This window comes from Euleptes europaea, chromosome 9, assembly GCF_029931775.1.
Source record: "Euleptes europaea isolate rEulEur1 chromosome 9, rEulEur1.hap1, whole genome shotgun sequence".
NCBI lineage: Eukaryota > Metazoa > Chordata > Lepidosauria > Squamata > Sphaerodactylidae > Euleptes > Euleptes europaea.
The window spans coordinates 28,328,389-28,355,865 of NC_079320.1; the positions used below are offsets into that span (position 1 = coordinate 28,328,389).

General features: G+C 46.3%; 1 protein-coding gene across 1 annotated transcript in view; it reads left to right on the forward strand.

Annotated features, from left to right (window-relative positions):
• ANK2 (ankyrin 2) overlaps window positions 1-27,477 on the forward strand; it is a 244,447-nt gene that overhangs the window by 81,210 nt on the left and 135,760 nt on the right. The window contains exon 2 of the mRNA XM_056855307.1: window positions 7,141-7,242. Within this exon, the coding sequence (XP_056711285.1) occupies window positions 7,141-7,242 (102 nt within the window). The remainder of the gene's footprint in view (window positions 1-7,140; window positions 7,243-27,477) is intronic.

A 27,477-nucleotide genomic window follows, 5' to 3' on the forward strand; every position in this document is an offset into this window, starting at 1 on the left:
GCTCTTTGACATACATTTCCCCCTCTGCCCTACAGTCACACTGCTAAATGCACTTCTAGCCCTGGATTATTAATTCCATGGAGCCACCCATCTGACAGCTGATGATGGGAAAGGTTCCTGGCAGCCCTGCCCACTTGGCCCCATAAGCTTTGGCCCTTTAGACTGGCTGTCTGCAAATTCCAATCTAATAAGAGAGCATGTAGAATTTCAAGTTTGGAGCTCCTCCCTTGGCTTGCATCTTTTTAGCTTATCATTGTAAAAGCACTAGACCCCAAAACAGCTTCAGGAATAGAAAAATCTCCATTTCACCAGCGCAAAATACTAAGTTAAAAAAAAAAGATTCAGAAATGTGGACTTGCCAGCACTAAAGCAAGTATATGAACTTTAAAAAAAGATGCTAACTGCAAATTATGTCTGTCTACTCAGAAGAAATAACATTGATTTATTTCGCCTTTAAAGAATAGATTTTTCCTATATATTTGCTGAGACTGAATTCATTTGTATGCAAAGTATTTTTGAAGATGCCATGCTATACATTTTTTTAAAAAATATATTGGGTTGGATTCCATCAGCTCTTCAGTCTGATCTCACCAGATTTCCATCCTCACTGCAGACCCTGTTCTGCATGGCATGTGTCCTCATGTGTCCTTATGTGCCTCTAGCATAGCTTTTTCAGAAACTAAAAGGGGCCCTTTCTCTTTTACAAACAGAAAATCTGTTCGGATCCAACCCACAGTTTTCAAAGTAACAGGTGAATAATAATATCCTGTACTGTTCTATGCCAGTGGCAGCTTGAACTACAATCTAATAGTTAATGTTTATTCTGAAGGTGAAAGGGGATGTTTTAAATTACCTATCAAGTGAACATTTTTACTATATGTAATATATTTTCTTCTGGCTTGGCAGAAGTGAGAAGGTGATGTGGGTAATGTGATCTGAGTTCTTAACATGCAACCTGAAAATTAATGGGAGCCAGGCTGTATCTCCAGTGCCAAAACCAGTGCCGCATGTAAGACATTCCAGGGATCCTTATGTCTTGGCTGACCCCAGCATTACACACACAGCAAGAAATAAACAAGTTAAGGTGGATTAAGGACAGCTTTTGCTTTTATCTATGGGCACTAATTTGTGACTAGCGAAGAACTGTGATTTGAACATATGCTGATTTGAACAAAGGGGGCACGTAAAGGTTTGGTAAGATCAAGGCATGGCTTTACTAATGCAGCTTAAAGGCTGAAATAATATATAGAAAGCAGTACTTACTTTCTCTGGAGAAAACATGAAGAAGGGATCTGTAGAGACAGCTGGAAGCCTTCTGATTAAGGTCAGTCTTTTTGCCTTGAACCCTGTTAGGGTGTATTGTTGAAGGTAATGATGGACCCTAGTAGGCTAGACAACCCAGCAACAGACACATATTCAGGTATGGTAGCCAGTGGCATGGATAGCAGTGTACATCCCAGCCATTGTGTCAGGTTGGGTGCACACCATGCATGACTATATATGGGTTAGTGACAGTAAATTATAATTAGCAGCCAATGTTTTGGGAAGCTTTCACTTAATATAAAGCTATGGGTTTGGTTCAGGCATAGCACAGAATTGTAGTTTAATTAATTAACAGCTTGTCTGAACCTGCACCGCCACACTAACTATGGTTAGTTAGGGCACCTCCAACCAGGTTCTGAAGCTGGTGCATTAACCACAGTTAGTCTAAACCATGGTTTTGTGTTATATGCAAACTCAGTATTTTGGCTTAATCCTAGCTAATTCCTGGCTTTTTCTTGCCCCATATGCAGCATTGTCTGGCAAAGAGCAGGTCAAAACAAATCTGCTCTTGCCTTCATCCAACTCTCACTAGAGCCAGTGTGGTGTAGTGGTTAAGAGCGGTGGACTCTAATCTGGAGAACTGGGGTTGATTCCCCATGCCTACACATGAAGCCAGCTGGGTGACCTTGGGCTAGTCATGGTTCTCTTTGAGCTCCCTCAACCTCACCTACCTCACAAGGTGTCTGTTGTGGGGTGTCCCGCGCCCAGGCTAGCCCCAGGCGCGGGACTGCCCGGCGGCGCACTTACCGGGCAGGAGGAGGCGAAGCCGGATGGGGAAAAGGGGGCAGGGCCGACAGTGCCACAGCCCGCGGGAGCCCCGGGAGAACTGCCGGCCTGGCCGGGAGGGCTGGGGCCGAGCGACTCAGCAACGCCACCCGGTATTGGCAGGGTTTGCGGGCGACGCCTCCGCCGGCCCAGGCACTGGGGCGAAGTCCCCCGGCAGAGGAGGAGCCGGGCGGGGAAGGGCCGGAGGGGCGAAGGGACAGGAGCGGGAGCGGCAGAGCACGAGCCGCCGATCAGCTGGGGCGGGGCCGCAGCCCTCCTGAGGGGGAGGGCGGATGGACAGAGCTGCCAGGGGCTGATTGGTGGAGCCCCTGTCAGACAGGAGGGGAGGTGGGAAAGGGGTGGAACCCCGGAGGGCCTGGCTGGCTATATGACGGGGAGGGGGTGGAAGGCCAGGGAGGAAGCGGTGCCGGGCATCCCTGGAGCTGGTGTGGCTCAGAGGAGCAGGAACGGACCGTGGGCTGAAGAGGAGGAAAGGAAATCCTCTCAGGAGGCCCATTCTGAGGCCAAAGGAAGCCCTCTCCAAGTCAAGCCGGCCAGGCCGCGGGGCTAAGAGGCGGGGCCCGAGGGGACGGATCCTCACATGGGGAAAGGAAGTGAAGGAGATTGTAAGCCGGTTTGATTCACCTTAAATAGGTAGAGAACATAGGCATATAAAAACCAACTCTTCTTCTTCCTCTCCTCCTGTATCTGCCACAAGTGGAGTGCAGATGGGATTTTTGTTATGGTTGAATGTGTTGGTGGGGATACACTGAAACTGAAAGCAGGGTTTACTTTCTGGATTTTGGTAAGGAAATGATTAACCATTTCCAGTTCCAAGAAAGGGAGGTATGACTTGGCTGCTGATTGCTGTTCCCAGATTTCAGAAAGGCCTTGCCCTGCCCTCATGTTGCCAGTGGCCATTTGTAAGCAAGTGGATGATGTGAGGTTTTGCCATTACTAGAGTGCCACAAGTTTAGTTACTGTGAAACTGTTGCCATGTTTGGTTGGTAATGGTTTGTTAATTTATGCTCTACAATTTATATTGGAAAATTGTAGTACTGAAACAGCTGGAAAAATATAGTGCCTTGGTCAGTTTCACAGTTTGGCAGTAACTAGAGAAGTTTGACATTCTGTTATCCAGAATCCTAGAAAGAGCCAAAGCGGTATGTGAATGGGAATGTATGTAGTTTATGTTGTATATGTTGTGTTAAAAAACAAAATATATATATATATATAATTGTTTTTTAACACAACATATACAACATAAACTACATACATTCCCATTCACATACCGCTTTGGCTCTTTCTAGGATTAATAATTAACATTGTTACCATCACCAATGATCTTACTTGTTATACATTAATGTTTAATATTTCTAAAATCCTATTAATCGATATAGTGACTATCTATCTTTTCTGTTATAGACTATGATTTCTTAACATAATATTTAACCACTTTACAATTCCAGCTTTCACAATGTTACTTTCCAAAATAACTATATCTAATCACTACTATTGCATACTGATGTCTAACTTTAAAACTTCAGATTTGCATATTCAAAGTAACACGTCCAGTTCTTTTGAAATTCGTTTATCGTTCTTCCTCTCAGCATCCAAATCACATGCTTGAAGTTGAGAAACACCATACATTTGAGTAAATATCTTGGCACTTTGGAAACAAAAGGCATTTGCTTGGATTTTTCGGGGATTGAATTCTAGGGGAATTACAGTTTGTGGAGATATATATAGGGAACACAATACTCGATAGGTAATGCATACCGTTGTAATTTTATCTTTTTCTGATATTATTTTGAGTTTTCTGTATTTATGTAAGGATGTTTTGTAATGGCCTATGGCTAAACAAATAAACGAATACTGTACTGTACAATACTTGATATAATATCTAGCCGCATCACAATTGTCAGCCAATGTCAGCCAACAAAGAACTATGAGATAATGTAATTAATTATTTTACAAGTAACCTTTTCGTGCCTGGAATCAGTAAAGAGGTGTGCTGTAGACCAGAGCATAGCCCAGAAGACTCAACAGATTAGAATGCTTTTGGGCTGTAGCCTTCTGCTGCATTGCACAAACTCTTCTTTGGCTCTAGATCAGATCTCTTTCCAGTGACGCTGCTGCTGTGTCACGGTTACAGTGCTTCACTGGCTGGAGATGAAGGCTAGAAAAAGGCTTTGACGTTGCAGTTTTCTGTTTCCTTTTCTCCACCCTGCAGGGCACTCAGTCGGATGGCCTGTTTTCTTGACATTAAAGAGCATGGAATACACATTATGCTTTGCTTTAAATTAATTTATAAGGATATTAGGGCTCATACGTTTTGTTGCAAAGACAACAGAGCCAATGACATCCATCTGGTGCTGAGTAAAATGTGGATTAGTGCTATTATTTGAATTGTTGTGATGGGACAAGTGTTAATGTGGCCTGGTTAACCTTGAGGGATCTTGCCATGAAAAGCAAACTTGTTTGTGGGCTTCCTAGAGGCACCTGGTTGGCCACTGTGTGAACAGACTCCTGGACTTGATGGGCCTTGGTCTGATACAGCATGGCTTTTCTTATGTTCTTATGTAAGCACACTGGATTTGGCCTGGTTCAGTCTGGCCCAGAGGGGCAAAATAAGAACCCGTATTAAAAAGAGGCAGTGATGATTCATGTTAATTAAAACTGGATGTATATATTTAAGGAAAGTGTGGCCTTTATGGTATTGTTACTATTAGGAGAAAGGAATATTTAGATAAAGTAGATTTGAAAATGTGGCTTCATGTCTTCTCAACATTAGTGTTGGTGGGGTTGGGCCAGGTTCACACAAGCTTTATTTTGGTGTCTGTGATGTAAAGTCTGGTGAAAGTGAACCATGGAACATTTCCATGTGCCATTTATGCTCTCATATCATAGGGGCAAACAAGTAAGAATGTATTTATTTTATTCTATTTTACTTCATTTATGTCCCACCTGGGAGAGAAGGGAGTATGGTATAGCCCAAACTCGTCAGATCTCAGAAGCTAAGCAGAGTCAGCCCTGCTTAGTATTTGGATGGGAGACCACCAAGGAATGCTAGGGTTGCTGTGCAGAGAAAGGCGCTGCTAACCCACCTCTGTTAGTCTCTTGCCTTGAAAACCCCATAAAGGGGTCGCCGTAAATTGGCTGCGACTTCAGCACTTTACACACACACACACACACACACACACACACACACACACACACACACACACACCACCTTTCATCACAATGGGGGACCTGAGTTGTTCTCCTTTTTATCATCACAATTATAACTCTGTGAGATAGGTTAGGCTGAGAATGTATGACTGGCCCAAGGTCGCCGAGCAAGGTTGTGTGGTGGAGATCTGAACCTGTGTCTCCAGATCATAATCACACACTGTAACCACTACATCTCACTGGCCTCAGTTACATTGTCTGATATCTCTTCCATGATTCTTATATAATCACACTATTTAACTCCATTAGCAGTGGCATTTCTGTTTCCCTCTCTGCAAAAAACAAACAAAATTTTTTATTAATTGGCAAGATGCATAAACTGTAGGCTTGCAAATCTGCTTGCTTATCAATGTGTATTGCTGTATTATAAAGATGCTGGGATTAAAGTCGCAGTAATGGAGATTCCCTTAGACTACTGGCACGCCTGATCAGTTTTTAGAAGAGAAAAAAGAAGAATTATCAATCTAAGAGGCCATATACATGACCAAACACCATTTGGATGTTCTCATTATCCACCAAACAGCTGTTTTTCTTTGCTTTGCTTTGTTTTCAGTAATAACCACTTTGAAATGTTGTGAGCCATTGGCTAAACGGAACAGATGGACATTGTAATGGCTGCGGGACCGCCCCGCAGTGTGCAGCTCTGTTAAAGACGTAAAAGGTCAGATCGCAAATAATCTCTCACACACTGTGGGAGGAGCTGTAGGCGGAAAGGGTACAGAAGTAACGGAACTGAGTATCATGAGAACAGAGTACAAGGAGGCCGAGGAAAGAAGAATGCTAAAGGCACGAGGCCATTAAAATGGCTGAAAGAAGAGAGAGAGAGAGTAGGCAGGGAGCTGTCTGTGGCACTTGGAACTGAAGGATGTAGAGGAGATAGAGGGCTGACAAAAGCAGGATTTTGAGGGGATCAATGAGAAAGGAAGCCTAACTAAAACCTCAAAGAGGGGTTGTGTGCTGTTGACTCACCCTGTTGTTGTTTTTTGCGTCAAGTCACAGGTGACTTATGGCGACCCTGTAGGGTTTTCAAGGCAAGAGATGTTCAAAGGTGGTTTGCCATGGCTTGTCTCTGTGTGGTGACCAAGGTATTACTCAGTGGTCTTCTATCCAAATATTAAGCTTTTGAGATCCGACAAGATTGAGTCAGGGCCACTCTGGGATAAGTTAATGAAAATGCCTGAGGACAGCAATCCAAGCAGCTTTATAGTGTAGCGTTACTCCAGCCCAATGAAATGAATGAATTCAAACTGGAGAATAACTGTGCATAGGATTGCACTGTTGAAAGGAACAATGCACAAAAAAAGGGGGAGGGAGGGAGACAGGAATTCCATGTATCCATCTGTGATAACCCACCCAGATCTTCATCCATATGTCTCTGATATGCAAGACAAAAGTTTGCTTCCTTTGTGCTTGAGGTGATTAATCTAAAAAGCTTCCTAAACTGTAATTAATGTTGATTAATTTCAAACATTTCCCAAACAGTAATTTATCATGGTGTGCATGTGACCTCTAATAAGGTGTGCCTGGGTCGACTTCTTTTGATATTCCTTTGCTTACTTGGATGATAGATAGGTACTGATGTGCAGCAAAATTCTTCTTATACCTTGGGGAAAATGTTTGATGATTACCTTCACAAGAAGTTACATGCACATATGGGAAAGGATTTCTTCCATTTCTGTGCTGCCTTTAGGTGAGAGGTGCCTGACAAACCATGTCAGTTGTTTTAAGCCTCTGTACTAGAAGTACGTAGACTTTTCTTTTGGTCATATGCATCCTCAAGGCAGACATTAAACTGTTTCCTTTTGCTGCTTCTTTTCGCAGTCTGACAGCAATGCAAGCTTCCTCAGAGCTGCCCGAGCTGGCAATCTGGATAAAGTGGTGGAATACCTAAAGGGAGGAATAGACATCAATACATGTAATCAGGTAAGTGATCGTGCGTAAGCTCACGGTTATGGAGTTAGGGAGGAAAGGAGGCGTATGATCTGGGATGTTAATGATGTCATTGTCCTATTCCTTCATCCCTGCCATTCATCAGTTGCTTGAGGATAGAGCTGGCTACTCTCCCACCACTGCCCAAGACCGCTTCTCTGGTGAAGAGAGGGATTAATCTCTCTTTATCCCAGCATGGTATAGTGGTTAAGAGCAGTGGTTTGGAGCAGTGGACTCTGATCTGGAGAACTGGGTTTGATTTCCTGCTCCTTCACATGAGTGGCAGACAATGATCTGGTGAACTGGATTTGTTTCCCCACTCCTACACATGAAGCCAGCTGGGTGACCTTGGATTACACACTCTCTCAGCCACACCTATCTTGCAGTATGTCTGTCGTGGGGAGGGGAAGGGAAGGTGATTGTAAGCCGGTTTGATTCTTCCTTAAGTGGCAGAGAAAGTTGGCATATAAAATCCAACTCTTCTTCTTCCCTGGAGTAACTTTTGATTTTTTGTGGTGAGGGGAAGAAGAGAACTAGGCTCGGACAAGGGGGGTGCTCTCACCTTGCCTAATTCTCAACATGTTAATTACCTCCATGGAAAATGGAGGGTTCAGCTTCTTCTCATCTCCCTGTGGTCATTTTCCTATCCAGCAGATGGAGGTGAAGCATAGCAGCTTGAAAGAATCAGGTGTGCATAAGCCCTGCCTGCAGCTTTTCTGGGGAGGGGGGAAAGGAGGGAGGTGGAGCATGGTCCAACCCTTCATTGCCTTTTCCAATGGGCGGCACCCTGTGGTTCCCACATTCAGACATCCGGTTTTAAAATGAACCAGTTAAATACCCAACACTGAATTAAAACGGAAGAATCCTGTGTTATCTACATTATAGGGCAAAACCATATTTATTATTCAAGCCCACTATCCCAAACGTAGTGGCACTTATGTACTGACATAAATAATCCCTGCTTATAGGCAGGAGTGAAAGTAAAATATATCTCTGAATAGGACTATCAGGGGGCTTGAAACTGAAAATGGGAGGTACCACTCTGGCCGCTTTTGTGCATGAATTGGCCTGTACCGGCTTACTTTTTCCTCTACTTATAATGATATAAGGCATATACTTATTTTATTAATTTCCAGACTGCAGAAGATAGTGATGTGGCTCATAGGGAACTGGTAGAGTATAGTGTCTAAGAGAACTTTATTCTGGAGGCTGAATTTCACCTTTGCCACAGATTTCTTAGATGGCTTTAGGCAAACCATTTCCCTCATCTTCAGTATGGGAATAATGTTGGAATACCTTATCAGGCTGTTGTAAGGATTACAAAATAATGTGTATACAGTGTTGTGAACACCTCAAGTGCTAAATAAATAACATAATATCATTAATAAATCTGTGAGCTGGTTAGGTAGAACTATTCATGCCTTCATGCTTTTCCCCATGAGCCAAGAGTTTCAGATCTGACAGTTTTAATTATGATCTTTTAAAATACCATTTTGAGGACTTATAGATGTTTGGGAAATTATTGTTAGATTATAGCCCTGAGAAAGGAGGATCCAATGCAAGCAATTTTAAGCTCCCTTCCCAATAATGATAGAGAAAAATATCACTGTGTTGCATTGTGCAATCTTACACAACATCAGAAATGTACAAAATAGCTATTGCGTGGCAAAGAGGACACTCCTTGACAGTTACTATAGAGATCAAAGCCACTGTGAATGTAGGAGTAATAAAAAAAAGGCTTGTTAAGAAGTGTTTTCCTCCTTCTTTCCTGCCAGTGGTGTTTGGAGTCATGGGAAGAGGTGACATTCCGTGCTTGGGAAAAGTTGCTCTGCATAATCTAAACCATGTACAGTTTTGAGGGTAAACTTACCTTTGAGCTGTCCAGCTGTATTATATATGTCTACAGAAACTGATGGAGTATCCACAAACAAAACTGTATTTCTGATTGCTGTTGGTGCAGGAAATGTTGTAGCCCTAATCACTTCTAATCTCTGCAGGGAACTTCTTTATTTTTATCACAGCTTCGGACTGCCTTTCTGCAGAGGTTAAAGTGCATTCTCTTTAGCTGCATTTTTCCCTGTAGGCCAGTGATGGGAAAATGGAGGTGGGTGGTGTTGTAAATATTAATTTTGCTAGTTAAAAAGAGCATTAGCCACTAGAGTTCATTTGACAGTGTTGGACTTGGACCAGGGTTCAAACCAGTGTACAGTGTTGATCGATGGCCTCCTGCAAGTCATTGGCCATTTATGCAGGGTCAATTTTGAAGCTCGCTCAAAGCACTTTTTTAATATGTGGCCTTTAAAATGACTATTCACAGTCCCAACGCAAAAGGAGAAATTCCACCCCCCCACACTTGCCTGCTCCTTCGTTCCTTCCATTAGCCAACCACCGTTTGCATAGCGAACGTGCGACTGTCATTTTGCATGGTTCCTTGAGGGTGTCGTGGCCCAAGATTCTGGCTCGTCTGAGGAAGAACCGGAACGAGTAGCAGCCCCTCCAGAGACTGCAGTGGCAGAACCTCCTGGGAGAGTGCCGATGGAAACAACAAAGCAGACAGAAGGGCTGCAGGGCCCTTGGGGAGGCCAGCAAACAGAGGAATGCTCTCCTGGAGAACAAAGACGAAGAAAGATGAGGCAGCTAATGAGTGAAAGGCGTAAATCAGCGCGTCTTCAAGCGAGGCGCGTTTTAACAGCTGCTGACAAGGAGGAGAGTGATTAATGGCCAGGCCCGCCTTGTTCTGAGAACCAGCCTGATTTAAGGAGCAGATGGAGATAACGCTGTTGTGGAAGCAACTTACAGACCTCCGGTATCAGACGCTCCACTCTCGGATTGCCTTGCCTGCTTGTGACTTCGGCCTGGATTTGGAACTACGGACTGCCTTGCCAGTGACCTTGACCACGGACTGCCACTCAACGACGCTATTGCCTAACTCCTAACAAATACTTCCCCGGCTTGACTTCTGGACTGGACTTGACCTGTGCTTTCCCTGCTCTCTCTCTCACCCAGTGCAGCCAGCCGGCTGCAGAAGCGGCAGCAGCTTCAGTCTCTCCCCCTCAGTGTCCTGTCACACCCTTCCTCAGCTCTCTTTGCACCGTGCTGCAGTCCCGCCTGCCTGCCCGGCCATTACAGAGGGGATTCTTCGGTATGGAGGCAGAGCAAACACAAAAGTTCGCGTTAAAGGGGCACTTAAGAAATGTGAAGCAGGTATGCGCCAGCTTCGCAGTCACTTCCTGAATGACAGTTCAGCGTGAAAAACTCAAAACAAAAATATGTGGGGAACTTCAGCCTGGAACGCGCTGCTAATTACCAAGCATAAATGGCCATTGTCTTTAAACTCTGTTTTCAGTTGGTAAAATGGGAACTCTCGTGGAATGGTTTCTTCCCAACTTACCTCTCCTGTGAGCCACCGATAAAGCTCTGACTGATAAAATAACTCTTTTTGCCAGTTCCTCTTCCAGACCCCTACTTTGCCCCCATGCTGTTTCTGAGGGTCCAGAGACAAAATGTTGGGGGGGGGGCTCAGTGGTCTGCAGCAGGAAAACGCCACTCCACAAGCATGTCTCATTGGATACCAGCCAGTGGCTTGTATTAGGAGGATTTTTAAGCCATTTAGCATCTTTGCATCCTGTCAGATTTCAAACCATGAAAACCTGTGATACTGCAGAGGAAGGGGGAAAACCCAAAGTTGCAAGCTGATTGTCATGTCCCAGTAAGGCTATATAGATGTGACCAATTTTACCATGTAATATTTTAACCATTCTCGAAGTTTGCACTCACAAAAATATTCCAGTGAGACCGTTGCAGAATTTAATTCCCCTAATGGATGTAAAACGACTCTGCTCCAATTTAAATTTCAGGGCAGCAGTGTACATAGGCAGGGAATATTTTAATTGATTTTTTTAAAAAAATGTGAATTGGAAAGATGCATTTTTGCTCTTGGGCACAGAGTGAGGCAGTGTGGCCAGCAACCTTTGGCCTTCTGCATATCAAGTGCCTCTTCCCCACAATGCACCTGGTGTTCAGTGATCCCAGCTGCGGAAGTCTGAGGTTTCCCTTGCTATTTAGGCATAACATCAGGCATTAAGTAAACACTTTGTAGGGTATTTTTAGAGGAGAGCTTAATCTGTGCTTGAGCAGATAGAATCAAATAGCGTATAGTCATCTGCAGAACCAGCCCAGTGCCAGGTAGTTCATTTTATATTCACAAGAGCCAGTGGATATAAAGATCCACTGTATACAGTTGTAAATATAAACAAACGTTTGAGAATGAAAAGATAGGTTCTGTACACACAGAGCAATCATAGGCATGGTTGTTTGGAAGTAAGTTCAGCAGAGTGCAGGGGATCTTATTCTTAAGTAGATATTAAGTACCCCCTCTTCCCTAAGGTAACCCTCTTCAGACAATTCACATTTCCAAACTTTCTCAGTTTATAGGATCAGGGTACTGCCACAGCCTTGCACGCTCCCTCCACCTTCCGTTTGACTCTTCAATTTCCAGCTTCGCTTCCTTGTTTGAAGAAACTACGGTTTGTGGTAACTTTCAAATTAGCGCAAGCCTTAGGGCCAAACGGGACATTCACTTATTAAAGAGTTGGGTCAGGGTTCCCTGCAGCAGGAGTGCTGCTTGGAGGAATGGCTATTTAAAAAGAGTGCTGGGGTGAGTGATTTCTCCATTTCTCTCTCCCCCCCCCCACTGTTTCAGCATGCAAAATGGCTGGCCTCCCCCTGCAGTAGCAGATGAGTAGGTTTTTATATGCCACTTTTCTCTACATTGTGTGTGTGTAAAGTGCTTTCAAGTCGCAGCCGACTTATGGCGACCACTTTTGGGGGTTTTCATGGCAAGAGACTAACAGAGGTGGTTTGCCAGTGCCTTCCTCTGCACAGCAACCCTGGTATTCCTTGGTGGTCTCCCATCCAAATACTAACTAGGGCTGACCCTGCTTGGCTTCTGAGATCTGACGAGATCAGGCTAGCCTGGGCCATCCAGGTCAGGTTCTCTACATTAAGGAGTCTCAAAGCGGCTTTCAACCACATTCTCTTCCTCTCCATACAACAGGCACCTTGTAAGATAGGTGGAGTTGAGAGAGTTCCGAGAGAACTGTGACTGGCTCAAGGTCACCTAACAGCATTCATGTGGAGGAGTGGGGAATCAAACCTGGTTAGAGTCCGCCACTCTTAACCACTGCACTATGTCGCTGTCACATTCCAAGCCCAAACAGGCTCTGCTTTATTTTTTGATAGCCGTTCCTCACAGCTGCTGTGTGGTTGCAGGAAACCTGAGTTGGGCCCAGCGAACCCGTACCCGACTCTTTAAAAAAGTTAACATCTAGTTTGGCTTTTAGTTTTCCTCCAAACCAGGGTACTAAACCAACTTGAAACCATGGTTTCAGTTTGGAGACAAACTGTGGTTCATATAAACCGTAGATTGATTTATATGACTTAGGAAACTTTAGAGAAACTCCAGGAGGGTAGCTGTGTTAGTTTGATGAAGCCAAAATAAAAAATATTGGACCACCTTAAAGAATTTTTAAAGAATCTTTGTGAATCAGATATCATTTTGTCAGATACCAGATTGACCAGGTAATGGCAAGCAAACTCCTGGTAATTGTTGCTGATTTCGCCGATGCACATCTGGTCAGCGGGCAGAAGCAGGCTGGCAAAATGGGGTGGTGGTGATCTTTGTCACTTTGCAATGAGGTCACTTCCGGTGCAACCCAGAAGTACCAGCATTGCACCAGGGTGCCATTCTGGCGCTCACCCTGAAACTAGCATTGCTAGAGCATCACCCCGGTGCTTCTGGGTCTCACTGGAAGTGATGACATTGTGTGGCGACGAGTATTCCTCCCCCCAGTAAGTACCTGCCTCCCCCATCTTCCACCAGTTGCCAGGCCTGGCAACCCTATCATATATGTATATTACATTCAGTTCATTAATGCAATTTTACCCATATTTACAAAAACAGTTGGGGTGGGTGGGGAGTTATTACAAAGAGAGGTCAGAGGCCCAGTTTTCCAGGGACAGATGTGTGACACATTGCAGAACACCAGTGAAGACAAGATCCAGTCAAATGAATAAGAGGGTGTGCGTGGACCACTCGCCAATGCTGATGAATTAGCAAAGTTGGATGAATTTGAAAAGTGTGCATAAATACTTTTCGTAGTGTGCTAACCATCTCAAGCTTCTACTGAGTCCCAGTCTGCTGGTACCATATGTCATATGAATTCCAACTCATCAGTTTCCCACTGGAGTCTCTTGGTTTGCTCAAACAAGAATGGGGGGAAGTAAATAGGAACACATGATCCCACAGCCAGTAACCTCCAAATCATGGTTTGTAACACTGAGAATTTAATGTTTGAATTGGGCCTCTGTCTGTCCCCTTCCATGTACTGAAAATGGGGCCTATTTTTTCAGGGCTTCCCCTTAACTCTAAGAGATGTCACCTTCCCAAACTCTGGTGGATATTACATTTCAAAAGTTGAAGAGGAAGTTCCAGAAATCATAGAGCCAGCGTGGTGTAGTGGTAGGGTTGCCAGCTTCCAGGTCCTACTTTGCCGTCCAGATACATAGGAAAGGTACACTTCTTCATGCATTGATTGAACAGTGCACGGAAAGATTGAAGGCTTGAAAAAGTCTACACGAAATGGAATTATACCGGATCTCCATTGCTCTACATCTTGTTTCCGTGGTTTACTGATGCACTTTATGAAATTGAAATTATTAATACGGACTGAATAAGGACTGAGCATTTTGGCTTATATTTTGCATTGTAAAGCCTTATGCTGAGAGCTGAGGTCTTACTTAGACCAATTGTGATATACATTTCTTTGCTCCAGAATTGTGGTTATTGAATGTTTCCAATATATATCTGTAATAGCATGAGTTGCTATTGTTTGGTTTCTTTATTTTAGAAACAATTGTTTTGTGCTATATTTTGAATTCCAACTTCCAGGTACTAGCTGGAGATCTCCTGCTGTTACAACTGATCTCCAGCTGATAGAGATCAGTTCACCTGGAAAAAATGGCTGCTTTGGCAATTGGACTCTATGGCATTGAAGTCCCTCCCCAAACCCCACCCTCCTCAGGCTCCACCCCCAAAACCTCCCACCAGTGATGAAGAGGGATCTGGCAGCCCTATGTAGTGGTTAAGAGTGGTGGTTTGAAGCAGTGGACTCTGATCTGGAGAAGCAGGTTTGATTCCCCACTCCTCTACATGAGTGGCGGACTCTAATCCGGTGAACTGGATTTGTTTCCCCACTCCTACACATGAAGCCAGCTGGATGACCTTGGGCTAATCACACTCTCTCAGCCCCACCTACCCCCAGTGTCTGTTGTGGGGAGAGGAAGGTGATTGTAAGCCAGTTTGATAAAGTCGGCATATAAAAACCAACTCTTCTTCCTGTCATTAAGGACCATAAGGTCTTGTGAAACAGTCTCCTTGGCTGTATATGCTTGAATTAATATAAACAGTGCTAACAATTTCAATATATACCAACACGGAGTTAAAGATATATATAAATGATAGCTGGATCATAATTTTTGTGGCTGTGACATTGCCCTCCCAACCAACCCTGAATGGAACACCTATAATGATCACCGGCAGTTCCTTTAGAAATGTCAGCAGGTTGTTTGAGATATTGCAAGGAAATGCGCCCAGTGGATTCCGGCATTGCCAAAAGTCTGCCTGTCTTGACAAAGAAATAAACATTCATTTTGTTTCCCACTGAAAAACAAAATTAGCAAGAGCTGCAATATAAAATGAACAGGCTGTCCAGCATGATCACAGCTTCCAGGGCTTTTAAAATGGTGGAATAACTGCAGTCAGCATTAAGTGATAGGTGAAAGGCAAGCTGTTTTGTCTTTTCTCTCTCTGAGGGGGAGAGCATCTTGCAAGTGACGGGTGATTCCCCTTCCGGTTCCTTGGGACAGGCAGGATGTAATTAAGAAACTTCCTGTTTCCTGTTCCGGGATCGCCCTTTCGTCAGTTTTTCTTCCTGCCTCGCTGTGGGAAGGCAGCAACTCGGATTGCTCCGTGGCAATCCGCCTCCAGAGACCTCCATCTTGGATGACCGCACGTGGCCCTCGTTAAAGCCGCAGCGCACAGCAGCCTGACCGGCATAACGCGAGGGCCAACCAACGCACAAACCAACGCGGAGCAGACGGCGGTAACCAGGGGCATGGCGAGCCAAGCGGCGGCCGATGACTTTCTCGCCCCGGGGGAACTCGCGGAGGGACTCGTCCCGCCCCCCCCACCCGCGCACGAGCCGCCCGGTAGCCGCAAGGGCGGCAAAACCGAGCGGCAAGAAAGCCGGGCTTCCTCTTCATCCTCCGGCAAGCGCAAGCAGCCTGACGCCGAGGCCAAGAAGGAACGGGACAAGAAAAAGAAGCCCGGGCCAGCCGCCACTGACTCAGCAGCCGCACAGGGCAGCAGCGGAAAGAGGAAGCGCCGGGAAGCGTCTCCCACAACCGCATCACGCTCGACCTGCAAGGGCAGCGAGGGCTCCCGGGAGACCACGACCACCCCAAAGGGGAACTGCGAGCCGGCGCAGCGAATGGGTGAGCCTCATTCCGCCCCAGGGCCCCTACCCAGCCCACAGCCCCCCCAACCCATGGGGAACCAACTCACTGGGACTCCCCAGAACGATCTCCTCGCCCTAATGAGGCAGGTCCTCAGGGAAGAGTTTCCCTTCCTGCAACCTGCCACCCAGGGGGGCCTGCAATCTGCCCATCCATGCGTGGCCCAAGGGGGCCCGTGGGCCACACAATCCCTCCATCAGCCTACCCAAGCCGGAAGGGAGAAAGAACCCAGCACCAGCTCCGGGGCAGGGAACCCTAACGCAGCTACAACCAAGCTAGGGGGGAAAGCCCAGACCCCACCCAACTCATTGCAGGACAATGAGTCTCCCACCCCATCTCAATACGACTCAGATGAGGGAGAAAAAGAGGAGGGCGAATTCTCCTCTTCTGAAGGGGAGGGGGAGCCAGCAGAGGAACAGCAGACACGGCTTTTCCCCAGAGAGGACTATCAATCTATGCTATCTAAGGCAATTGCAGCCCTCGACCTTGCAGAGATGCCAGAGCCCGAGGAGGGGGAGAAGGGGAAGGGCAGGCCAAGGGGACCCAAGGAGTTTTTTCCCTGAACGCAGACCTCCACCAGGGTGGTACCCTTCCCAGAATACTTTGAGCACCGTCTCAACCTAGAATGGGAAAAGCCTCTAGGCAACAGACCTCTCCCCCGCAACATCGCCAAGCTATACACCCTGGCTCCCCATGCCATGCAGCTGTTACGCATGCCCTTAGTAGAGGGTCCAGTGGCGGCCCTCCAGTCACCTGGCCTTCTATCAGGAGATGGCATGGGCTCCCTAAGGGACCCCCTAGACAGGAGGGCTGACCAAGCCGCCCGCAAAACCCACGAGGCATTGGCCACATCCATCCAAGCCTCGGCAACTGCAACACTATTTGCGAGGGCAGCCATAGTGTGGGCCAGGAAACTAGCCACTCTTATCCCCTTGGAAGAACGCAAGGCAAATGAGGGACTCAATAGGTTGATGAAAGCGGTCTCCTTCTTGGCGGATGCCACTCTGGACTCTATGACACTGTCAGCAAGGGCCATGGCAACTACCGCCGTGACCAGAAGGGCACTCTGGCTCCGTGCTTGGCAGGCCGACCAAGGGGCCAAATCCACGCTGATGGCTTACCCCTTCCAAGGTGGCAAGCTCTTCGGGGACAAGCTCGAAGATATCTTGGTGGAAACTAAGGACAGGAAGAAGGCCATGCCGGGGAATCTCAGAAAGGACTTCCACTCCTCTACTTCCTTTCGTTCCTACCACACCCTTGCACGACCCAGAACGGAACCAAGACGACCTTCCTGGTCCGGCGCACGGGGAACCAACAGGGGGACCACGCTACGGCAGGCCAAGCCACTTCCAGAACCAGCGACAGGCCAAGCCAAATAATAACTTCAAGCCAAAGAAGCAATGACGACGGTTCCGCGCCGGTGGGAGGACGGCTGAGGCTATTCATGCACCAATGGGAGCAAGCCCAACGGATCGATGGGTGCGAGAAGTCATTCAACATGGCTATCAAATAGAGTTTCAACACTTCCCCCCGGATCGCTTCATTCCATCCCCCACTCCGACCAAACGCGTCAAACGCACAAGGACAACATCAGCCATTCGTCACCTGATACAAATACAGGCCATCGAACCGGTACCAACACCAGAGAGGTTCTCTGGGGTCTACTCCGTCTTTTTTACCGTTCCCAAGAAGAACGGGGACTGGAGGGCCATCCTGGATTTACAGTTCGTGAACGAATTTGTCCAAACCAAACACTTCCGCATGGAGACCCTGAGATCCATCGTGGAAGCACTGCGCCCAGGGATGTTCCTCTCGTCGATAGACCTGACGGAGGCCTACCTGCACATCCCTATACACGTGAACCATCGACGCTTCCTCCGGTTCGCCTTTGGGGACCTTCACTTCCAGTTCAAGGCACTCCCATTCGGTCTTTCTCCAGCTCCTCGAGTGTTTTCCAAGATTCTCGTCACCCTGATAGCGCTTCTGAGAAGGGAAGGAATACATGTCTACCCATATCTCGACGACATCTTGGTCTGCGCACCCACAAAGAACACAGCCGTCCATCACACCTCCAGAGTAATGCAGGTGTTAAGAAGTCACGGCTTCCTCGTCAACAATGCCAAGAGCAACATCCTCCTATCCCAAAGGATACAACACCTCGGAGTCCTGATCAATACCAGGGACAACACTCTAACCTTACCAAGGGACAAGGCTATCAAGCTGGCACGTCTAGCCAAACACCTGGCAAGATCAAAGTCAGTCAAACTATCATCACTAGTTCAGCTACAAGGACTGATGGTCTCTTGCATTGGCACAGTCACGTGGGCCAGATTCCACGCACGCCCACTGCAGTGGTTTCTAAAGCCGTATCAGCGGCAAATCCTTCAAAAGAAGGACATCCGCCTTACCCTGCCAGAGGCCACCAAACTGAGTCTATGTTGGTGGTCGCGGGCCCAGACCTTGCAGGAAGGCCAACCCTACATCCGCGACTCCATAGTCCAGGTCTCCACGGATGCCAGTCTGGAAGGGTGGGGAGCCACTCTAGACCATCAGGTTGCCCAAGGCACGTGGTCGACTCGGGAGCGGACCATGCACATCAACCAGCTAGAGATGCGAGCAATCTACAGAGCGCTGTTACGGTTCCAGGCGAGTGTCGCGGGGTGACACGTCCTGATTCGGACAGACAACGTCTCCGCCAAGGCACACCTGAACAAGCAAGGGGGATCCAGATCCTCCTCGCTACAGAAGGAAGCGACCAGAATCTTGTCATGGGCAGAGAAACATCTTCGGTCAATCAGAGCAGAACATATACAGGGCAAACTCAACATACAGGCGGACTGGCTCAGCCGCCAGACGTTAGACGAAGGCGAGTGGTCACTGAACGACCGGATGTTTCACCTCATCTCACAACGATACGGGACTCCGGTGGTGGATCTCTTCGCCTCGCCGACGAACAACAGGACACCACGATTCCAGATACACCCACAGGGAAGCGGAACGAGTGGATGCCCTACTCTCACCCTGGCCCCAGGACCTTCTTTACACCTTTCCGCCTCTGCCGATAGTTCCCAAGGCACTAAGGAAGATCCGACAGGAAAGGGCGACAGTCATATTCATAGCCCCAGACTGGCCTCGCAGGCCATGGTACTCCACCCTGATGGAGATGTCCATACAAGAGCCCTGGCGGCTACCCACCTCGCCGGACATGCTGCAACAGGGGCCGGTTTGCCATCCGGACCCAGAATGGTTCAAACTGACCGCCTGGCTATTGAAAGGCAACGGCTTATGAGTCGCGGATATCAACCCGACGTCGTCAGCACCATACTGGAGGCCAGACGACCTTCCACACAGAAGATATATAACGCCTCCTGGAAGGCCTTCGTCAGATGGTGCCGTCGTAAGGACTTAAATCCCATGGCACCATCAGTAGCGGATCTACTGGGATTCTTGCAGGACGGAGTCCACCAAGGTCTCAGGACATCCACCCTCCGTAGGCAGCTGGTTGCGATAGCCACAGTCAACCCCACCACGGAGGGACACAGCACTACTAAGCATCCTCACGTTAGGGCCTTCCTCAAAGGAGTTGATCAGAAGGCACCACCAGTCCGGCACCTCTTCCCATCGTGGCGCCTCCACGTTGTCCTATCGGCTCTGACGCGGCCTCCCTTTGAACCACTGACAGAAGTCTCCCTCAAATTTCTTCGATTCAAGACACTATTTCTAACAGCAGTCACCTCAGCGCGCAGGGTATCTGAGCTGGGAGCACTGTCTATGAGGGAGGGGCTTTGCATTTTCCACCATGACAAGGTGGTCCTCAGACCCGACCCGACCTTTGTACCCAAGGTGGGGTCCAACTTCCACAGACAGCAAGAGATTCATTTACCGTCCTTTTGCCCAAACCCAGCTCACGAAAGGGAGAAGGACTGGCACACCCTAGACTTGGTGCGCGCCATCCGTATATATCTGGAACGCACAGCGCCATTCAGATGAACGGATTCTCTCTTCATATCAGTGTCAGGGGTTAGCAAAGGCAAGAAAATTTCTAGAGCGACCATCAGCCGTACCCTTCGGTCCTGCATCATGGAGGCATACAAGGCAGCTGGCGTCGCGATACCACAGGGCATCACAGCACATTCCATTCGAAGCGCAGCTACTTCAGCGGCCTTTGACAAGCAGGCCTCCGTCGAGGAGATATGCAAGGCAGCCACATGGTCTTCCATATCAACCTTCGTGCGACATTACCAACTCAACTCCTACTCGTCGGCTGATGCAGCATTCGGGAGGAGAGTGCTCCAACATGTAGTAGAGGAGCGCTAACCCACCCTGAGAACATCACGGCTCTTGGACATCCCGTCACTTGCAAGATGCTCTCCCCCTCAGAGAGAGAAGGGAACCTTGGGTACTTACCGTGAAGGTCCTTTCTTCTCTGAGGTAAGGAGAGCATCTTGGGCCCACCCTGGGCATCTACGGAGCACTCTCGATAATTCTGTATTCACTAAACAGCGATTCTCAGGGCAGGGGGATCCCTGTCGCTCATGACAAATAATGTATGTTGTTCTATACTGAGTTATGAGGTGCACCTTAGTCAACGCACCTAAAATAAAAATTTTTTAAAAAAAAATTAAATTACTCGGTCTCGGCTTCCTTATTCCTGAAATTCTCCTAGCTCAGAAAGTTTTGAAACTGACGAAAGGGCGATCCCGGAACAGGAAACAGGAAGTTTCTTAATTACATCCTGCCTGTCCCAAGGAACCGGAAGGGGAATCACCCGTCACTTGCAAGATGCTCTCCTTACCTCAGAGAAGAAAGGACCTTCACGGTAAGTACCCAAGGTTCCCTTCCCTTGTAAGAAAGTAAAACTGACAAGGAGGCTGCTGTGCCTTTGAAACCTCCATTTTATATTGATGTCCTTCATGGCTGAAAATTAAATTACATGCCAGCAACCCCCCAGCGTATACTCTAATATTTCATACATTTATTTGTTTATTCTTTAAACACATCTCCCACTTTCATTGTCTGAACAAGGACTCAGGGTTTTAAAAACAGGTAATCATAGGTCTTTGAAAATCATCTCAACTCCCATGGACCCAGGTCCTATGTTATGCTTCCCACCCCTTCCCACTAATTCCCTGGGTCCTGTGCAAAATAGGGAAGAACACACTAGAGCTATTTTGATAGCCCTCTTTTGGCTGAAGCAAGCCTGGTTACCCTGCTGGTAATGTCTCAGGGCCACCACTACATTTTTTTTCTGGTGGACACCACCAGCGTGGTATAGTGGTTAGGAGCAGTGGTCTCTAATCTGGAAAACCGGGTTTGATTCCCCCCTCCTCCACATGAGCTGCGGACGCTAATCTGGTGAACTGGGTTGGTTTCCCCACTCCTACACATGAAGCCAGCTGGGTGACCTTGGGCTAGTCACAGCTCTCTTGGAACTCTCTCAGCCCTACTTACCTCACAGTGTCTGTTGTGGGGAGGGGAAGGGAAGGTGATTGTAAACCGGGTTGATTCTTCCTTAAGTGGTAGAGAAAGTCAGCATATAAAAAACAACTCTTCTTCGTCGTCTTCTCCTCTTCCTTCAGGGCCGTTTCTGCACCTAGATATTTGCAGCCTTCATTTGACCATGTGGCTCATTCATTTTTGAACTAACCTTTTTTTGACCTGTTGGATCAGGTGTTCTACATGCTAAGAAACCTTCTACCTGGCAATCCTATTCTTTTAAATGGAAGTGCTTTTCTATCTGGGCTGAACGAAAGGCTATTTACTCTATTTCCTGTCTTGGATTATCTTCATTCTCCACTATGAGGCTGCAGCTATGGCCTCCTTCCATTAAGGCAGGGGTGGGGAACGTCAGGCCCGGGGGCCGTATAAGGCCCTCGAAATCATTTGGTCTGGCCCTCTGTGGGTCCTGGCAGATCTCTAGCTCAGAAGGATCTAAGACTGGTGATCCAGGAGCCAGCTGGTGATCCAGCTGGTGATCCAGGAGCCAATCTGGCCCCGACCATGCAGAGCAGGAGTAACTCCAGCATGCGGCTGGACAGCTATGCCCAGCTACTGCAACAGACCATCCTGTGCCACCAGGTGGGTGAGTGCGCCACCGGTTGGATGCCTGCCTGCTTGCCCACGCCATGGGGGGGGCGTTATCTGGGGCAGCTGCCTGCTTGGGGCTTGGTCGGCTAATTTTTAAGTTGATAATTTTGTAAGGCCCGCAAATGATGCTATAAATATCCAAATGGCCCTTGGCAGAAAAAAGGTTCCCCACCCCTGCATTAAGGGAAGGTCAGTTTTGACCAAGCCCTGACCTGGATGGCCCAGGCTAGCCTGATCTCGTCAGATCTCAGAAGCTAAGCAGGGTCAGCCCTGGTTAGTATTTGGATGGGGGACCACCAAGGGTTGCTGTGCAGAGGAAGGCACTGGCAAACCACCTCTGTTAGTCTCTTGCCATGAAAACCCCAAAAAAGGGGTCGCCATAAGTCGGCTGCGACTTGAAGGCACTTTACACACACACACACACACAGTTTTGACCAAAGAGTGTTACAGCATTTCCTAAGAGGTCTACTTAATGAATTTCATCCCATCCTTCCTCCTGTCTCACAATGGAGCCTCTCCACAGTACTGGCTAAATTAATGAGCTTGACATTTGAACCTCCTGCCCTTTCCGACTATTCAACATGAAAGCTAAATTCCTTGTTACTATACCATCTGCCTGTAGGGTCAGTGAGCTTCAGATCCTCTGCCATGACCCCACTTTCCTTAATATTTTCAGTTCCAGAGTAGTTCTATGTCCATTTCTACCTACCACATTCCATGTTGATCAAGACATACTGGTAATTTTTTTTCACATCCTGAGGATGACAGAGAGCATCCTTTTCATACACTTGATATATGCAGAACCTTACTATTATACCTGGATGGAACTAAATCTTTAAGAAAAGACCCAAACCTGTTTATTTCATGTTGACAGCAAGTCAAGCTACAAACATTTAGCCATCTACTGTCTCCTGCATCCATTTCTGCTACAAACTCGCATAGTTGACTGCCCTTTGCTGCTCAACCCTCATTCGACTGGTGCACAAGCTACTTTTTCTGCTCTTCACAATGGTTTCTCCAGTGATGCAAAAACAATGACCTGGTCCTCTTCCTGCACATTCACAAAGCACTACTCCATGGATGGAGATACTACAAAAAAAGCAGATGTTGGAAGAAAGGTTCTCCAATTTTTGTTCAACTGGAGCTCATACCTGCCTTAAAGCTTGGAGGGCTTTAAGAGGGGAGTGGACATGTTCATGGAGGAGAGGGGTATTCATGGCTATTAGTTAGAATTGATACTAGTCATGCTGCATACCTATTCTCTCTAGTATCAGAGGAGCATGCCTATTATTTTGGGTGCGGTGGAACACAGGCACGATGGTGGTGCTGCACTCGTCTTGTTTGTGGCTTCCTAGAGGCACCTGGTTGGCCACTGTGTGAATAGTCTGCTGGACTTGATGAGCCTTGGTCTGATCCAGCAGGGCCTTTCTTATGTTCTGATGTTCTATACCTTTACGTGAGCTTGCTATTGTCCCATGTTGGACTGCACAGGTACCATGATAATAAAAACATGGTTGCACTTACCTGTAAGTGTTGTTAATCAAGTGGTCACCTGTGCAGCTACACATCTCTTCCTCTTGTCCTGCTAATGAGCTCTTTTTCCCCTCCAAATCACAAAATTCTATTCATATATGCAGATTATTATTTGTAGCTATATTCTCTTTACTTTTTGCCGTTGGATTGTCTCTTTAACTTTTGGGGTTGGTACACTGCTTGGTTGTGTGTCTTCTCTCTCTCTTCTACTTTATTTATTTTTGTAATGTTAATTGAAACTAGAAATGGAGGATCAAACCACTGTCCACTTTTTGCCGCTTTTTGAAGTTCAAAAAGCATTTAAAATACATTATTTGCCATATTTAATGTGTTTTAGCTGTCTTTGTCTATTCCGGATCTATTATGTATATTTTATCCCAGCCTAATTACACAACATCTGACTTCACTATGCATTGTTTCCCCCAGAATTGTCCAGTGACCACTTACATTTCACACCTCATTTTGATTGAAAATATTTTTCAAAAACAAAAAGCTCCACATAACTCTATCTTTTCTAATTCTAAAAGATAGTTGCAATCTGTTAATGCTTGCTTTGATTAAACAATTAATGTTTTCTTAATGTCAGCTCTTGACCCATCGAACCAGAAATCACCACAGAGACAATCAGATTCCAAGCAGATGGCTTTACTGGTCAAATAGGCAATACAGTGCATTGAACGCAAGATGACAGCTATGGTTTGTCTTGCCCATTATTTGGAAATATAAGGCAGAGAAACGGCGGGAGATTACAAAGCATAAACAGCATTATTTCCCAGGAGTGGCGTTCCCAGGCTTTGGTATGTGTAGCCGTCCTTGAAGTCTGGACGGTTCAGCAGAGAAACGAAAGGAAACATCTAAACCGAGATAACAGCCTGACACTTAATTTGCTTTGTCAAGCAGACAGAAGAATAGCAGAGCCATCTTAAGCAGAGATCAATGGACATCACTCTGGTTAGGATGGCACTGTACATTTCAGATTGTCTCAACTTTCTTGTGCAACAAACATACATTTCTTGCAAAATTTGAGATGCTAAAACTGTAATGTTTGATGTGATCCGAATTAAGAGCCTTATTTTGCGTTGCATTTTCTTACATGGGCAACAGAATCCCTGGTTGTTTCAGCAACGTACTGATCTTTCTTTCCTAGGTCACTTGCAGGGCACTATAGTGAACCCCTTTCAGATCTGCTTCCTTGAAGAACTAACCATTGTAAAATATGTAATTACTCCATGCTAATATACAGGCAAGAAATGAGTTGCTGCTTACCTGTGATTCTTTTGCCTCATTTTGAAAAGTAGACTTTTGAACATATAGGACTGCATAAACAAATAAAAGGGTGATGTTAGTCAAGGAAGTACCATCTCAGTAATAAAGAAATGTGCTAAGATGTCTGCTAAGATGTCTGCGATCAGTCCAGCTTGGTTCTTTTCTTGTCCTTTCATCATTTTCTCCTTCTCTTTCTGTGGGTTCTCAGTACTATTTCTCCAGAATCTAGAGTAGGCTTTTTATTAAAAGGCTAAAAAACATTGGGTCTTGTGTTCAGTTACTGAAAGGGGTTCTTTTTATTCTATTTAGACCTCAAAAACAGACCTGTGAATAACAAGGAAAACCAACACGAGACTTTCCCTGTGTGGTTTTCAACTGCCTTGATCTATTTAATCAGATAATACAGCATTTGGTTTACAGCCTCTCTCTCTTCTAAAGAGCTTGGATTGTGCCCAGCTGACCTTTTGGTGTTTCCACTGATCATTAAAACTGAATAGATCCTTCACTGTTATCTGCGCAGTATTGTCTCGATTCATTTAATACTGAGTTGCACAGTCTGTAGTTTATAAGTAAATCTTCCAGATGTACTGTTGTTTTTAAATCATGGTGAGCTTTCTCCTGTGATCCTAACTACACTCCCTTGGAAAGGAGGTTCAGAAATTATGTCTTTAAAATAAATTTCTCTGCAATCAGATTGTTTTTTATTCCACTGATTCAGTCAAGTCTTCCTGTATTTGACTTCTTCAGTCTTTGATTCCATTCTTGGTCCTGCCTCTAGGAGACAAGGCTGAAAGATCTGGGCATTTAATTTAGAAACATAGGGGCTGCAGGGTAATATGATAGAGGTATACAATTTGTGCATGGTGTGGAAGAAGGGAGAAACTTTTCTCCTTTTCCCATAGTGCTGAAGGTTGTCAGCTTCCTGGAGGGGAAAAAAATGCCCTATCCCTTAAATAGAGACCTAATAGAATGTTACATAATTTACCTATATGACATGAAAAGTTTCAGCAGCTCACTTCCACACATTAAGCTACTATTAAAGGGACCGTGGCGCAGAGTGGTAAGCTGCAGTACTGCAGTCTAAAAGCTCTGCTCACGACCTGAGTTCGATCCCAACGGAAGTTGGTTTCAGGTAGCCGGCTCAAGGTTGACTCAGCCTTCCATCCTTCCGAGGTCGGTAAAATGAGCACCCAGCTTGCTGGGGGTAAAGGGAAGATGACTGGGGAAGGCACTGGCAAACCACCCCATAAACAAAGTCTGCCTAGTAAACGTCGGGATATGACATCACCCCATGGGTCAGGAATGACCCGGTGCTTGCACAGGGGACCTTTACCTTTTTAAAGGGACAGGACAACTTTCTTCCGGCCTGTTGGCAACTCAAATATTAGAACGTATACTAGCAATAGATTCAAGACAGACAAAAGGGTTTTACTTCACACTGTGGGCAACTGATTTGTGGAACTTGTTGCTATGAGATGTAGTGATGGACACTGTTGTGTTTTTTGTTTTTGGCCGCCAAGTGACATATGACTTACCTCGACTCCTGGTGGGGTTTTTAAGGCAACAGATGTTCAGAAGTGGCTTGCCATTGCCTTCCTCCGCATCTTGACCCTGGTATTCCTTTGAAGTCTCCCTTCCAAAAACTTGCCAGGGGTTGACCGTGCTTAGGTTCTAAGATCTGATAAGATGAGGCTAGCCTGGGCTGTCCAGGTCAGGGCCGGCATTAGCTTAGATGGATTTTAAAGGGGTTGGACAGCTTTATTGCTGGCTATTAGCCATGGGGGATGAATGGGACCTCCAGGGTCAGAAGCACAGTACCTCTGAAGAATCAGATGGCAGGGACCAGTCAGTTGCTTGGGGGCCTTGCTTGTGGGTTTCCCTGTAGCATCTGTCTGGCCACTGTTGGAAACGGGATATTGGGCTAGATCAGTGGTTCCGAAACTTTTCAGGCCACCGCCCCCTTGGTTCCACAAACTCAACCCCAGCCCCCATACCCTATCCTATAAAAAGCATTATTCAAAATAGGGGTTTGCATGACTCTCTAAAGATAATAACAATAAAATTTCAAAACAGTAACAATTAATTGCACATCTATTCAAAATCAAATCAAAACCTTTTAATTGAAATTTATTCAACAAAACTGATGAACTTAATCCAGTGGTACCATCTCTTCAAAGTCTGGGGGAAAAAATCTGATCATTTCCACCCAATTTTCCAGCATGGTGCCATAGCTTGATCTATTGTACATGAGTGAACATCACAGTTGAAGGGGCCCACCTCTAGTGCCCCCCTGCTGCCCTCTTGCCTCTTAGTGCCCCCCTAGGTAATCCCACCGCCCCCCTAGGGGGTGGTACTGCCCACTTTGGGAACCACTGGGCTAGATGAATCACTGGTCTTATTATTATTAAGCTTCCCTTCCAACAAAATGACATCCACAATTTGTTACTTAGCCAGACTGAGAGGATTTATGTTTATAGGAGAGCATGGTCTGCACTAATCCTTTGGTTCACTAAGGATGGCTAATGCTACACCTTTATACCTTGTCAGTATCCTGACATCCAGCTTTCTACAGTCTGTACAGTGCGTGTTTACAGGGGTGACTTTGTTTTCTCCTGTGCTTTCTATAACTCTTTGCTGTGTTATATTGGGAGAGTTTTGTATTGGATGCGCACACAGAAGAAGCAACAGTGACTCTTCATGTTTGCTCTTTATTTGTCCTGTTTCACTCTGGGGAAGGGCTGTAGCTTGCCAAGTTCAGTTCTCAACTAG